This window comes from Macrotis lagotis, chromosome 7 (genome assembly GCF_037893015.1).
Source record: "Macrotis lagotis isolate mMagLag1 chromosome 7, bilby.v1.9.chrom.fasta, whole genome shotgun sequence".
In the NCBI taxonomy this organism is placed as follows: domain Eukaryota; kingdom Metazoa; phylum Chordata; class Mammalia; order Peramelemorphia; family Peramelidae; genus Macrotis; species Macrotis lagotis.
This window is the reverse complement of record NC_133664.1, coordinates 192,306,829-192,322,227: the sequence shown is the minus strand read 5'-3', so window position 1 is coordinate 192,322,227 and position 15,399 is coordinate 192,306,829. Positions and strand designations below refer to the sequence as shown.

General features: G+C 33.2%; 1 protein-coding gene across 18 annotated transcripts in view; it reads left to right on the top strand.

Annotated features, from left to right (window-relative positions):
* The window catches only part of PLEKHA5 (pleckstrin homology domain containing A5), a 273,478-nt gene that overhangs the window by 67,368 nt on the left and 190,711 nt on the right, over positions 1-15,399 (top strand). For 17 of the 18 annotated variants that reach the window (XR_012470161.1, XM_074194330.1, XM_074194326.1 and 14 more), the window contains one exon: positions 5,821-5,904. Coding sequence is in view for 14 of the 18 variants with exons in the window: in XM_074194330.1 (XP_074050431.1) it covers positions 5,821-5,904 (84 nt within the window). In the remaining 4 variants the exon portion in view is untranslated. Of the gene's footprint in view, positions 1-5,820; positions 5,905-6,103; positions 6,172-15,399 lie in introns of those variants that run through there. The other variant, XM_074194329.1, reaches the window with a different exon arrangement.

Genomic DNA, 15,399 nt, shown 5'->3' with positions numbered 1-15,399 from the left:
AAACTCAAAATAAATAAAATCTACAAATTGTTTCTGTATTGAGGGCTCAGTCTGAAGGCAACATGCCTAAACCGTAGTTGAATGAATTTTTGTCTTAGAGTTAGGGATAGAAGTTAGTAAGTCACTACAAGTTTTGAAGGAACTATAATACCCTTAAATTTTCATTCTTGTCAGAGAAGAAAGTATTAGCACAAAGGTGAAAAAAGGGGCAAACAATAAAGCATAGAAGTCACTTTCAAGAAATGCAAAGTGGTTACAAATATTCCCTTCAATTTCTGGTTTAGCATTCTAGCGAAGTGGATCCAGAGAAGCTGAATTGTAAAAAATCATTATAATGATGATGCCATTATAATTTATATAAATCTACAGCTCAAATTCATATCCAAGAAAATCATGCTTGCTTGTATCTGTGTATGTATGTATGTATATAATCATGAATTGAGTTTTCTTTTGCTCAATCATTTCAAGAACAAGCAAGCGAAAGTCCTTTTCTGTAATCTTTTTTTTTATTCTAACCATTAGTTAGTCTGAGCAAGATGGTTGACTAAAAAACTTCAATCAAAACTATAAAAGCTAATCTTGCATAAATTGGAATAAGCAGAGATTTAAAACAGGGAGACAAATAGGAAGGCAATCCAGTAGTTGAGGCAAGAGATGATTAGGTCCTAAACTGCAGTGATGACTTGTAAAGAGGAAGGAATGGCTGTAGGTGATGTTTCCAACTAATTTGATTGTGGTTTAACATTGAGGGTGACAACAACAAAAAAAGACAAAAAAATCATTTAGGATGACAGTGACATTGAGATTCGGAAAACTTGGGGATTAGAAGAAATATTGGCCAAGCTATTCCCCTTAAAGGAGGGGTGTATCAGTGAGGGTGTTGATGGTAAGCCTAGAACCAAAATGTAGAAACTTAATTAAGCCACTTAAAAATTCAAGTATTGAGTTTTTCATTTTTAATAACAAATACCCTTGTCTTAGTATGATGGTTTAAGAAGATATAAATATAAATAAGTATAAATTTAACTTCTGTTTGAAATATACTCCCTGTTCATTTTCCTATTCATTACTAAATTTGACAAAATAACTTTAAATTCTTGGCCATACCCATTATTTTTCACTTCTTATTACAGTTCACAAATTAGTTAGCATCAGTAAAATACAAGGTCCAATTACATTCCAGCAGATGTTTAAAACTTTTATAAGCATACTTTACAAATAAAGCTCTTTAACAAGATGTTTTCTTGGTCTTGTTTGTGTCAGATTTTTTAACTTGTTTCTGTATGTTTAAGGTAATTAAAAGTATTTCTTTTTGAATTTGTAATAATTGTCTGAAGCATTTTGTAGTGTTAAATAAAATTCTTGCTTCAAAATAGTGAATGTCAAATTCATAATGCTAAATGATAATCCAATGTAAAGTTAAATATTGTCTATTTTTCCTGGAAAATATCTCCTTAACTTGAACACATAAATGTTAGTGTGTGGCAGCATTATGGTGTTATATTTATGAATGGGAAACAACCCTGTCAACAAAGATTAATTTTTTTGGTTTTCAGGCTCTCTGTGGGCATCGGCTTCAAAGACAATTTGTCATTTATTGCATTTATTTCTTGGTTTTGCTTGAGTATTTAGGCATGATTTTGTTAGTACTGGCAAGTAATTATTATGTCTATTATGCTTATTTTAATGTAATAGCTAATAGCTAAAGGGGCAGTAATATTTTTCCCTCTGAGTTGGTGATTCTTTTTATTTCCATTACAATATAAACTCAAATTTAGAGTTATTATATTGTTTATTGTGATGTTTTGAATTTTATTATAGAAAATAAAAACCTAAATGTCTTTTCTCTGTTTTTTAAAAAATGTTAATATAAACATATATGTGTGTATCTACAAATACATAAATCTAAATATTGATATAAATTGTTATTGTTCATCTTTCATAATGACATCATGATGTTAGATAAAATAATACAGGATGATTAGGTGATGCCTTGACTTGTTCATGAACTGAATTTAAGTGACACAAAAGTTATGCAACTTCACACTCTCTTCCCAAGGATATTTACATGACATTGGAATGTAGATTGAAATGTCTGTAAAGAATGAAATTAAATATCCAACTCAGTTCAGCAAGCAATTAATTATTACACATCTAGGTGCTGGGCATTGATGATTAAAAAGATAAGAATGAGGCAGTTCCTTGACCTCAAAAAGCCTACTTTCTACTAGTAGGGAACCAGATTTATGAATTAATTCTTCACATGGCTGCATGAATATGCAGTATCATACTTGAGAAATAGACATTGAGCTGTGTTCCTATTTGTTTCATTGTTGTTGCATGGTAGCTTTTCCTTTGCTTTGTTATAAATATAGAACTAGGATTTCAAATTTAATTTATTTGACTTGGTTACTGTAGCTACAGATTCACATTTTTGCTTCAGTTTGCAGCTTTTACAGCTGTACTCTAAAATTTCACCCAAGGCTAGGAAATTTAAATAAATGAAGGCTCTATTAATGGTTATATTCCCTTTTAAAATGAAGTACAAATCAAGTATTCCAGCAGTTTTTAAACTAGATCTTAAGGTAGCTTGGTAAATGTTTTTAATGAATAATGAATTGATGAATTGGCATATTTATGTGTGTATATAGGTATGTATAGCTTGCATATAATTGAACTAAAAACCATTTTTGAGGCAGCATTAGCATAAAATGTCATTGGTTTTTGACATTCAAATGAGAAGTGCCTTATTTTTCTTTAACAAAATGATATCTTAAAATTGTCAGATAAAGGACAGGAAATAGGTTACAAATTACAAAAAGATGTTCTCATCCTCAAAGGAATGTAACATTTGAAAATATAAGTGAATTTTAATTAATAGATTTGCTTTGAGTCAGTTTTTCCCTGTTCAGTGTTGGTGGAAATGACATTGTGTAACTTTTCGTGACCAGAAAAAGGATATTTGTTCTCTTAAAAACTGAATTTTGAAATTAACCTTCTTTAAAGATTATTTTCCTCCCCTTTGTAACATCCACATTTTCATCAAAACTCTTCACATGCTACTTCTGTTATTCATGAGCAGCTAGATGACACAGTGGACAGAGCACTGACCTTGGAGTCAGGAGGACAGGAGTTCAAATTCAGCCTCAGACACTTGATACTCACTAGCTGTGTGACCATTGGGCAAGTCACTTAACCTGGTTTGCCTCTAATCCAGGGCCATCTCCAGTCTTGGCCCAGCACCCCTCTCTCAAATCCAATTCATGTGCTTGTCATGGCTTCACCTCCCTTCTGTCATGATCTTCTTCAAGAACTAAGGACAAAAAACATGTCATTTTAATGGAGGAAGACCACATACAGACAACTATGTACACACAAGATTATATATACCTACATATCTGCCTAGAAGAATCATGTCTCCCCATCAAGCACTTCTGAAATCTTGTTAGGGGTCACATCCATAGTAGTGCTTTCTTTTTCATTATTGTGATCATTTAAAAACCTCTTGGTTAATCCAAATTTTTATCAGCTAATTTGAGATATTCCCAAATTGTTTACTTTGGTGCAAAAACATCAATCCAGCTGTGTTTGATAATGATTTTACTGAGTGGGATAAAGCCTGAGATTTCTTCAGTAGAATATTATAGTTTAGAAATAGTTGAACTGGGGCAGCTAGGTGGCACAGTGGATAGAGAACTGGCCCTGGAGTCAGGAGTACCTGAGTTCAAATCCAGCCTCAGACACTTAAAAATTACCTAGCTGTGTGGCCTTGGGCAAGTTACTTAACCTCATTGCCTTGCAAAAAAACCTAAAAAAAAAAGAATAGAAATAGTTGAACTGTGTATTATACCTCTTCTGCCCCTCCTCCCCTGAGTAGCAACTTCTGGGGTAACATGATCTAAATCAAAGAGTCAACTGACCCTGTCGTATCTGTTAAAGTTAGATATCCATGCATTCTTCATAGTAATCGTGATTCTGTTTGAATTATGTTTTTTTTCCTTTAGATTAGTTTAAGTATTTAGATTGTGAAGACCACATTCCTCCCTAATGAGGATGAGTCAGTGGGGAAGGATATATGACCCTTAGGCTCTTTTGTCTCTTTGCCTCCTTCTTCCTCTTTAAGACTGAGTGGGGCCACTTCTCCAGAATCAAATAAAGCTTTTTCTCTTAATACCTTGAGAAATTTAAGTGGTTACATTGGTCCCATACAATACCAAACCACAATTCCACTAATAATGTAGTACTATAGCATGGTTTTTCATTTTTTATTGTGATTAGTCATCAGCAAATCTTATGTAAAAATTACAAAAAAGATAATTGAATGTAAAATTAATAATCTAATAGCGTATTAAAGATAGTTGCAAAATTTCCCTACTTGTATACCTTTCTAAATTTAATTTTTCCTTTGTATTTTAAATGTTTTGTTGATGGTCTTTAAAAGTTTTCTTTTGCATCTTAATCACTATTAATTCCATCCCCAATGGATAACTCTACTTTGCGATAGAGATGATAGATAGATAGATAGATAGATAGATAGATAGATAGATAGATAGATAGATAAAGTGAAACAAATCACAACACTTACCATACCGAAAATGTCTCTTTTTTGTCCCTCTAGCCCATTCCTGATTGGCCATTGCTTTGATCTGTGTTGTCTGCCTGAAACAGAAGCTAGGGTTTTTTTAATCTAGGCAAGAGAATTTTAATTTGGGGGAGACAGAGTACTGAATTCCCAACAAGGGAATCTGGAGGGAGAATCTCATAGGAATTCCAATTTGAACAAGCTTTTAGGAAGTTTTACTCAAAATACTTAGGAAGAGCTGGAGGAGAGGGGTGGGGCCAGGGGGCAGGCCTTACAACCATTCAGAACTGCAGGCTTGGGTTTTCCAGAACTGGTTTGGGGAAACTAGTTTAGACCAGCTCCAATCTTGGGGATGGTTGGGATCAAAGTCAGGTAACCTCTTCTGATCTCTGCATTATAAATTCTTTTTATAATTGGTTTCCTTAGCCCTCAGGCAATTTTTAACTCTAGGATCTGTTCAAGTATGCAGCTACATTCTACAGTGTTTTTCAAAATTATCTTTCATAGAATTGTAGTATCCATATAATTTGTTCTCTTGCTTCTGCTTATTTCATTCTGTATAAGTTTTTAGAGATTTATCAGAATCTATCACATTTGTCATTTCTTACAATACAATTACTTACCATTATATTCTTATATCACAATTTATTCAACAGTTCCTCACATTTCTGAATCCACATTAATTCTAGTTCTTTTCCCCAGCAAAAGTGCTGTGATAAATATAATGTGTCTGTGTCCTTTTCTTCTATCTTTGTTCTCCTCTGGAGTATATGCCATTTAGTGGTTTCCTGAATCAAATCGTATGCAGTTTCTCTTATTATTAAGTTATTCTAAGCCTTTAAAAATGTGGTTATTGATAGCTGCCATTTCATAGCTCCCTTATCTTGCTACATTCACTCCCTTTTAATGTTTTGTAATCTTTGTCAGTTTTCTCACTATGAATTGAAACCTTGGAACTATTATGATTTTCATTTCTTTCCTTAAAAGTGATTTGGTATAATCTTTCATATAAAATAAAAGTTTGTAAATAGTTCATATCTTTTGATGATTGAACCACTGGCTCTAACTTAATATGTATAAAACTGCCTTTTTTCAATTACCAGAATTCTATTTAGATTGATTTGCATAATTTTTAAAACTAAGGTATAGATGCTTTGGTGGAAAAAAATAGAACAGGTACCAGTTATGGACAAAGTTTCAGAAGATTAAATTCTGTTTTTCTCATGTGCTTCTTATAGTCATAATGAACGGAAGGTGACCTGCAAACATCCAGTTACAGGACAACCATCACAGGACAATTGCATTTTTGTTGTAAATGAACAGTAAGTACAAGAATTTATTATGGAATGCATATTTTCCTAATTCATTACTTCCCTTAATATTATAATTGTTAACTTAGAGAATAAAGCTTTTATTTACTTTCAAAATAAGATTCTAGTAGTAAAATTTTCCATCCTAAATTAATTGTACTCAGGTGAAACTGCCAAACACTAATGACTTTGTTTGATTTCTTTGGAATAGCACAAGGACCTTCAAAGATTTTATCATGAAGGCTGAGATTTTATATATTGTTTTAACTAATAAAAGGGGTAAGTCCTTGGTTCGTTGTACTAACATTTAATTGATAACCTTCGGTTCAACAAACATTTATTAATAGCTAACTATGCTAACACTGTGATACATGAAGTATCTAAAAAGATTAGACTCACAATCTCTTAGGGAAGGAAAGGATTGAGTTTAGAATGGCATCTAGACTAAGATGGTAGCAATGGGAATAGAAAGGTTTTAAGAGATATTTTTAGATCTCAAAATCTATAAAATTTTTTAATCTATTCAGATCTATTTTTAAAGTACCTCCTAGGTAGAGTTAGACATGTGATATCTCTTGCATGGTAGTGGGTCTATTTACAATGGAGACATTGAACTAAGATGATTTATATGCCTAAATGTTTTGTTTATTTTTTGCATGCAGCCATTTCCTTGGAATGATATTTGATTTCCCCATATTCTACTAAAGAAATTCATTTTAGCCTTTGGTATTTTAATAGATTACCAAAAGCAATATAATTGTCCACAGTGAAAATAGGCAGGCCAAATTGTGATTCATTTTGGCATGTCTCTGTATGTTGATGTATTTTGTCATTCAGAAGGTTGCAAATTCGAATTTTCTCCAGTCTACTTTGATATTTGAAATGAGGAAAATATTGACTTTGATTTTTATTCCCTGCCATTCTCAGTCTGGGGTCCTGAAGATGCTCAGTTAATCTCAGTCTGGGACCCTGAAGAGTCTCAATTAATATATGTTAATTAAGAGTAATCTTTAGGGTGAGGAGGGATTTGTTTTAAAGCATATTATTCTGCAAAAGTAATTTTAAGTACCAAAACTTTTGCCTCAGTTTCCCTTCTCTTCTCTCCATTTTTTATTGCTGCCTCTTTCAAACATTCCTGCCATTTCCCTTTGCTCTGCAATAAGAACCCACCCATTACAATAAAGAAGTACAGGGGCGGCTAGGTGGCGCAGTGGATAGAGCACTGGCCTTGGAGTCAGGAGTACCTGAGTTCAAATCCAGCCTCAGACACTTAATTGCCTAGCTTTGTGGCCTTGGGCAAGCCACTAAACCCCATTGCCTTGCAAAAACTAAAAAAAACAAACAAACCCCAATAAAGAAGTACAATTAAGCCAAACAAACCAATAGTAATGATGTCTAATGAAAAGTGTCTAACTTTCTCTCTGCTAAAGGAAAGGAAGTATGTTTCATCACCATTCATTTAGAGTCAAATCTGGTCATTTCACTAATTTGAGTTATGATGTCATTTAGTATTGTTTTCCTTTACATTATTTTGGTCTTTGTATATATTTCTCTCTTGGTTCTTTCCCATTTTCCCATTTTCTCAGTACTTGGAAAGTAGTTTTTTCTTCAAATATTTCTTGTTTATCTTACATGTTTATCAAATATCTGAGTTAGTGAGTTTGATTGTTTCTGATGTTTGCTTATCTATTTTTTTCCTGATCTTCTAATCAACTCTTATGTTTTTTAACTTGTGAAATAAAATGAAGCTAAATAGCTTTTTAATGAAGATTATCATTTGCTGGGTACTTAGGTGGAGTTTCTTTAGACTTTATTATGGACAAGATGAAGAGATATATTTTGAAGAGCTGACCCAAACAGTAGTTGTTAATGATTTGAGAACAACTTGTAAGGAATTCTTTCGTGAAGTGCCTACCTGGTCCTTTGTTATTTACTAATTTAAAAAGAAATGTTTGAGTTGAAGAATTAATTGGCATTTTAGAAGTGCAGCAAAACAATATTGTCAAACATAGAATCTGGATCCCTTATGGATCCTTTAACATTGACCTAGATTTCATATGTGATATTATCTGTTAATACTTTCATTTGTTCTGTTAAATTTATTCCACTTACATTTTATTCAGTTTTGTGTGGCAATCAGGAATGTTGCTGGCTGCTATGTATCAGAGGAGTTTAGAATTATAAAAGAGGCAAAGTTTGATTTTCTGGAGAATAAATTGGAGACATCTTGAGGAAAAAGAACTCTAGCCAAAAGAGGAGGAAGGAATTCAACTGAAAAACATTAGTTAAAAGAGTAAAAGGGAAAAGACTAAAAAAAAAAGAAGTAAAGAGAAACAAAAAGGAGAACAAGAAGGTAGTTGGTAAGACAAATTAGAAAAATAGATAAGATAATCAGTAAAAGAAAGGAAAAGAAATTTGAAATATATGTCAAGGTGTTGAAAGTTCTAAAGCAGGATTTCTTAACCTGGGAACCATTAATCTCCATGGGGTTTATGAATAGATTTCAAGAAGTATGTAAATTTGGGACTCTTAATATTCTAATGATAGTATTTCAATATGATAACTTTCCTTTGTAATCCTGTGTGTTTTATGTGTTAAAAAACCCTGAGAAAGAATCTATAGATTTCACCAGGCTACCAAAGGGGACCACAACACAAAAAAGGTAAAGAATACCTAGCTAAAGGCTGTCAGTGTTAGCTGTTTAATAAACAAACATTTATATACTAGTTAAGTGAAACAGTCCCTGCTTATAAGAGCTTTTATACTGTCATGATAGATAACATGTATTTGCCCAAATTCATACAAATGAATTCAAGGTAATTGTTTGGGAGGCAGCACTAATAGCTGGGGTTCTGAAAAGTGCTATTTATTATTTCAATAAAAGTGTTCTCAGGAACCATATTAGTCATTTTTAGTAAATTCTGGTAATTGGACAACTGTTCTGAACTTGAGGAAAATTTTGGAAGAAACTAGAGATTCTAAGATGTAGAGTTGACGAAGGATACATTCCATACATGTGAGACAGCTGGTGGGTCAGGCGTGGAAATAAGAGTTGAACTATTGTGTGAGGAACAAAGGCTGCACCAGTTTTTCTGGGTTCCAGGAAAGCAAGGAAGAAAATTGTATTTTATCCTAGAGGTAATAGGGAGTCACTGGAGTTGATTGAGTAGGGAGTGATATAGTATCAAACCTATTCTTTAGAAATATAACTTTGTCATGTGTACAGAGAATAGATTGTAGCAATAAGTCAAGGAAACATCTGAGGAGACTGTTAAGTTGTCCAGAGAAGAGATGATAAGGGCCTGAACTGGGGCGGGGGGGGGGGGGGGGGGGGGGGGGGTTGTGGGGCTGAGAGAAAAGAGAATGGGATAAAGGAAAAAGTTGTTTAAGTGCACTTAATAGACTTATCAAGTGATTAAATATATAGGATTAGAGAGAGAGAGAGTAAAGGATAACTCTAAGGTGGCCAAACCTAAGTGTCTGCAAGGTTTTTGGTCCCTTTAAAAGAAATAGAGAAATTTAGAAAAGGATTGAGTTTTAGGGAAAAGGTACTGAGTTCTGTGTTGGTCATACTAAGTTTGAAATAGAAGGAATGAAATGCTAATCACTTGACAATATCTCATTTGATCTACCAATAATCCTGAAAAGGGTAGGTACTACTTGCCAGGGTCACATAGCTAGTATCTGAAACCAGATTTTAATTTGAGTCTCAATGATTTGTGGCCCAGCATTCTAGCCACTTTGCCACCTAATCTACCTCTAAAATTATGTCCTGGAGAGCCATTTTTAATGGAACAGTGATAATTTAACCCTGCTGTTTAGTGATACCACCAATACCACCAAGTAATCAATCAGCATTAATTAAGTGCCTTTTGTGTACAATATAGGGGCATAATATGGATAAAAATCCAGCAAGAAATTAAGAAGTGATCAGAGGAAAATGAAAGAACAATGTCTGAAAAAGCCTACACAGAGAAAAGGAATATGAGGAATGAGAAAAGACCATCAGATTTTGCAATTAAGAGATCCTTGATAACTTTGGAAAGAGCAAGCTCAGTTCAGTAACTATATATAGGAGATGAATCTGTAGGAAGTTAAAATGCAAACAAGAAGAAAATAAGTAGAAAAAAATATAAAGAACATTTTTCTAGGTCTTTGAATGATAGAATTACCCAGATAATAAAACAAATGAAAGAGTTCAGTAATGTTATGTAGAGGAGAAAGGGAAAGACTATTAAACAATTATGAACAGTTAGAACAAAGAAAAAAATTAAGGCTTTCCTTAAATGGAGGAAACTTACTGTTCTATGATGGAAGCAGCTGTTTAGTTCTTCCAGAAACTAGGAACTATATGAGAAGTCATCTAAGAAGATTCAGAAAATGGATATTTAAGGCATTATTATTATTGTTATTGTTATTGATATTAAGGCACTATTATTAACCTGATGTTGGGATATTTATTCAACACTTATCAAATTTTGTCAAGACAGATTACTGCAACCAAATCTGATGATTCACATGGTCACAAATTCTATTCCTAGAATATTGGTTGCTTAAGTTAAAGATTTTGAGATTTCCAAACTGTCTTTGGCTTAATATTTAGACCTAACCTATAGACCTGGGATAGATTGCACTTGACAAGAAATAGCAAGAGTAAGTTTACAGACCCAATCAAAAGGACTTTAGGAAGAGTTAGGAAACCAAAAATGACTTAAGAATATTTACCAGGCTTCATAATCATAAGAAGTAGCTAGGGAAAAGGAAGAATTATTCAACCATAGTTAAAGCACACAGAAATTAACAGGAGCAAAATCCAAGAAAGGAATCAATAATAAATTCCATGACTTCATATTTTGGTATTCAAATTCATAAAGTATAGCAGCAAACAAGACAAATTAAAGATCGTAATGCTAGGAAGCCCTTTTTAAGTTAACTTAATAATGCTCATTGAAACTTGAATGGGATGATGCCAATGATGAAATAAGACCCTGGAATGATTTAGCTTATTCCAAAAACAAAAGAGAGTATATTTGCATATTTAAAATATATACTTATGTGAACATTCTCAAAAGTCATGGTGGATTGGGGTATATCAATGGATACCATTTGGATTAAGAAGCTGAAAGAACAAATATTGACATCGGTCAGAAAAAAGACAGAAATTGAAATAGAGGCATGATGTAGTAATGATAGAAGCTTTTGTTTGTCTAAACATCTGTTGGAGCATTTTCTTTGTCAAAAGCAAAACATCTAATAATTTTTAAATTTATCTTAATTATTTTTCTTCCTTTTAAAAAAGTGGAGAAGCCATTAAGCAGAAGTTTTATTCTGTGTCTGATTCTCACCAGTAGAACAAGTTGCATGGATGAAAGGGAAGTACTTCCTCTTAAGAATTATCATAGAAAAGTTTTAAATAAGACTTACATCTTTGATTTAGAAAGGGCATGTTTCCAAAAACTTAGGAATTAATTGGTATTTTCCATAAACTAAAGTTCTTCAGAAGTTGATCTTGGAAGAATGAGAAGTTCTCAAAGATAAAATTTTAAAATATACATTGAAATATTTCTGCAGATTAGTATGAATGTACAGGGTATATTTAGTAATCCGGCTCATATACCTACATACATATATATATATATATATATTTTTTTTTTAATTTTTTTCAATTTATGTAAGGTAGTGGAGTTGTTTTGGTTTTTTTTAAGTGACTTGCCCAAGGTGGATTTCTTTATTTGACCTCAGGTCCTCCTGACTCCAAGGCTGGTGCTCTAGCCACTGCACCTAGCTACCTGAGCATCCCCCCATTTATATTTTCAAGACAGATAAGACAGATGAAAAAGGAAGACTTACCCTGGGAGTAGTGATGAAAAGTGTTAGAAAAATATATAAAGTCAGAAATTACTGTGATGTAAAAAGATAACAATAAGATTTAACTTTAAAAACAAATAACAAGCCCCCTGCCCCCCAAAAATCTAGAAGATGGAAGCAGAGGCAGATAACAAAACCTATGATATGACTGGATCTTCTGTGAATAGTTGTCTGATGTGCTGAAACTCAGGCTTGTTTTCTTTTGAAATACTTTTGAGGAAAAAGGAAGACCTGAGAAGGGGTAGAACCCTTTCTCAGAAGGATAATTAACCGGAGAGAAGACAACCTGCTCAATTCTGATTTTGTTTCTGGTTTTTCTCTGCAAAGGAGAATGAAGTCTGAACTGGAACCAGGACAGCACAGAAATGACCAACAGGGAGTGCATACTCAAGATAGATGGAGATATTAAGAAAAGTTCAGGAGCAGCTAGGTGGCACAGTGGACAGAGCATTGGCCCTGGAGTCAGGAGGACCTGAGTTCAATTCCAACCTCAGATACTTAATAATTACCTAGCAGTGCAACCTTGAGCAAGTCACTTAACCCCATTGCCTTGCAAAAGGTCCCAATAAAGTTGTCTTTGATGAGTTCAATACATCTATCCAACAAGAACATATCCAATAGGTACTTGAAGCTGATAACTTTGCTGAGTCAGTCTGATATTTGAAAGATGATAAAGAATAGGAGAGACCACAGGATTGAAATAGAAGCAACTTTCCCAGTTTTCAAAAGGAAAGCAAATAAAGAGTTTAGATTGTGTAAGCCAGTAAGCTTGATCTGAATCTTTGGAAAGTATCCAGAATATATTAACAGGATGGTGATGGTTAGTGAACAAAACAATATTTTTTGTCAGGGTTGATTCCATTTACCTATTTTCTTTCTTAAATTGTTTTTATTACTTATTTGGTTTTTACATGTCATTGTGACAGTTTTTTAAATCTAGTTTCTTTATAAAATTGGTTTTAAAGTCAATGATTTTATTTTAAAAATTTTATTTTAAAAATTACATTGATGTGTTTCATTTTTACACGCATCATTTCCTAGCATAACTCTCCATTCTCATTTGCATTGAATTTTCCCTAGAGACAAAAATAAATAATTTTTTCAGTCAGTTTGGTGTATTTACTTTCTGATATGGCACTGTATGTAACATTCTTCTCCTATAATATCATGCCCTTCTTTCCTATACTGTTCTTCAGGACTGAGCTGTTTATATTTATTAGTCTTATAATTGTTTCCAGGTTGATTACTTTACTCTGTATCACTTCTTAAAAGTCTTTATCTGGCATCCCTATGTAACTTTTTTCTGATTCAGCTGTGTTTATTATTTCTTAAATGCAATACATCCCTGTGCTACAGTTTTTTTCAGATAGTTTCCAGTCACTCTGACTATTTTGTTTCCTGCTTTTTGTTTATGCTTGTATTTGATGTTTTGTTTTGTTTGCTTACGTTTGGGACTTATTTTTAGGAATCTTTAAACAAGCAAAGCATTTGCTAATATTCTACTAATCTTCTGGAAAAGACTGCATAGAATTGTAGACTAGTTGATAGTTCAATTAGAACTAGTTAAATTTTAAGACCCTTAGAGAAAGGAATTAATGATTTGGAGTTTAAAAGTTTTCCAAGGGGAGAACTTGTTGGTTGGTAGCCTGGGGCTTTTAAAAATAGTCTTATTAATGATTTGCATTAAAGTATGCTTCTCAAATGTGCACCTCTTTGATGGAGTCAGGGTCCACAAAGATCTTGATATACTATAGAATTAAGACAGATTTAATGAGATAAAATTTAATAGATATAAATGCCTTACATTGAGTTTAGAAAACTAAATTCACTAATAAAAGTTGATGGAAATAAGTGATCTTAAGTTGAATTAAGTGTAGCATAATATCCAGCACTAGGATCTAGGTCCTTCTGTGCCCTCCTCTGTTAAGTTTCAGGTGCTACATTTTGGGAAAAAACATTGATAAGAGTCACCAGAGGAGAGCACCCAGAATAGAAAAATGCTTTTCAATGATCCTCCTGGAACATTAGTTGAAGAAGCTCTCACCATTTAGCCTGGAGAACAGAAGATTTTAGGGAGGGAGGAGGGCAATGTACCTATTGCTAAGTATATTAAGGCTTAGAAGAGGGATTAGGAGTCTGCTCTGTTTGGACCCAGAGGGGAAATTAGAAATGAATTGGAGAAGTTAAATCATAAAGAGACAAATTTAGGCTTAATGTAAGTTAAAATCTATGGAAAAAGTGGAAAAGGCTACCTTGGAAAGCAGTGGTTTTCCTCTTCACTGAAAGTCTTTGAGCAAATGCTGGTTTTTGGAATATGTTGTAAAGTAGATTCTTCTTTAGGGTTGAGCCAGGTGATCAGTGATATCACTTAGAACTCTAGGATTTTGTGATATGTAAATAGAATATTGAGCAAATTTATTTAGCTCCATAAGGTATGGTGAAAAAAGTTTACTTTTAATCTATAGTAAAAAGTAAACTGAGTTGTCTTTTCCCCCTTTTCTTTTATATTTTCGTCTTTTGCTCTCTTATCCTTCTTTCTTTTAATTACCTACCCACAGTTCCTCTTCCTTTCATTGTTCAGAGGGGCAATTTCCTTATTAATGACCTATAGCACTCCTGGCCATCAAATACTTTCAGACTTTACTAAAAATAAGTTATTGTCCATGCAGGAAGTTGATATTGTTCCCAATCTCAGCTGCTGCCTCTCTGGTATGGAATGGGTACTTAATTTAATATTTGTTGATTATTTTGAGATCTACATTCTAGCCAATATGAAATTTTGTTCAAATTACATCCTTTTTTTCTTTCAAAGTTTAGGATTGAGTAATTGTAAGATGAAGATTGACTTAAGTATGAATTTGTGCCAGTTATTCCCATGAAATACATAGAATGCTTCATTTGTTCAGGTATTTTTTTTTTTTTAGGAATGAGCTAGACCATTTAAATGAGTTTCCTGTATACTTGAAACTAATTCCTCAGTTTGATATAATGAAAAGAACATTGACTTAAAGGTAATGGAGGGGCAGTTAGGTGGCACATTGACTCCACTGGCCCTGGAGTCAGGAGAACCTGAGTTCAAATCTGCCTTCAGACACTTAATAATTGCCTAGCTGTGTGACGTTGTGGGTCACTTAACTCATTGCCTTAAATAAATAAAATAAAGTTAATGGACTAGCTCTGTTCACTTCCTAGCTCCATCAGTTACCACCTGTATAATCTTGAGGAAGTTACTTAACTTCCCTGGACTTCATTTCCTAGATATATAAAATGAAGTTGTTGCCTGAATGATGGTTTCAATCCCTCCCAGCTCTAAATCTGTGGTCTTATAAATGTCTTCAGATTTATTTTATTTTTTTATTGAAAATTTTATTTTGTTTTTCCAATTACATATAATGATAGTTTTTCAACATTCATCTATTTGCAAATTTATGAGATGTACATTTTTCTACTTACCTTTCCTCCCCAGAGTGGCAAACAGCCTGGTAAAATTTGTATGCATTCCTGCTTAATATTTTGGTTGTGTTGTGAAAGAGGAATTAGAAATAAGGGGGGGAAATCCTGAGAAAGAAAGGAAAAGCATTAACAAAGTTTTATAAAGTGAACATAATATGGTTTGCTCTGCATTCAAACTCAGTAGTT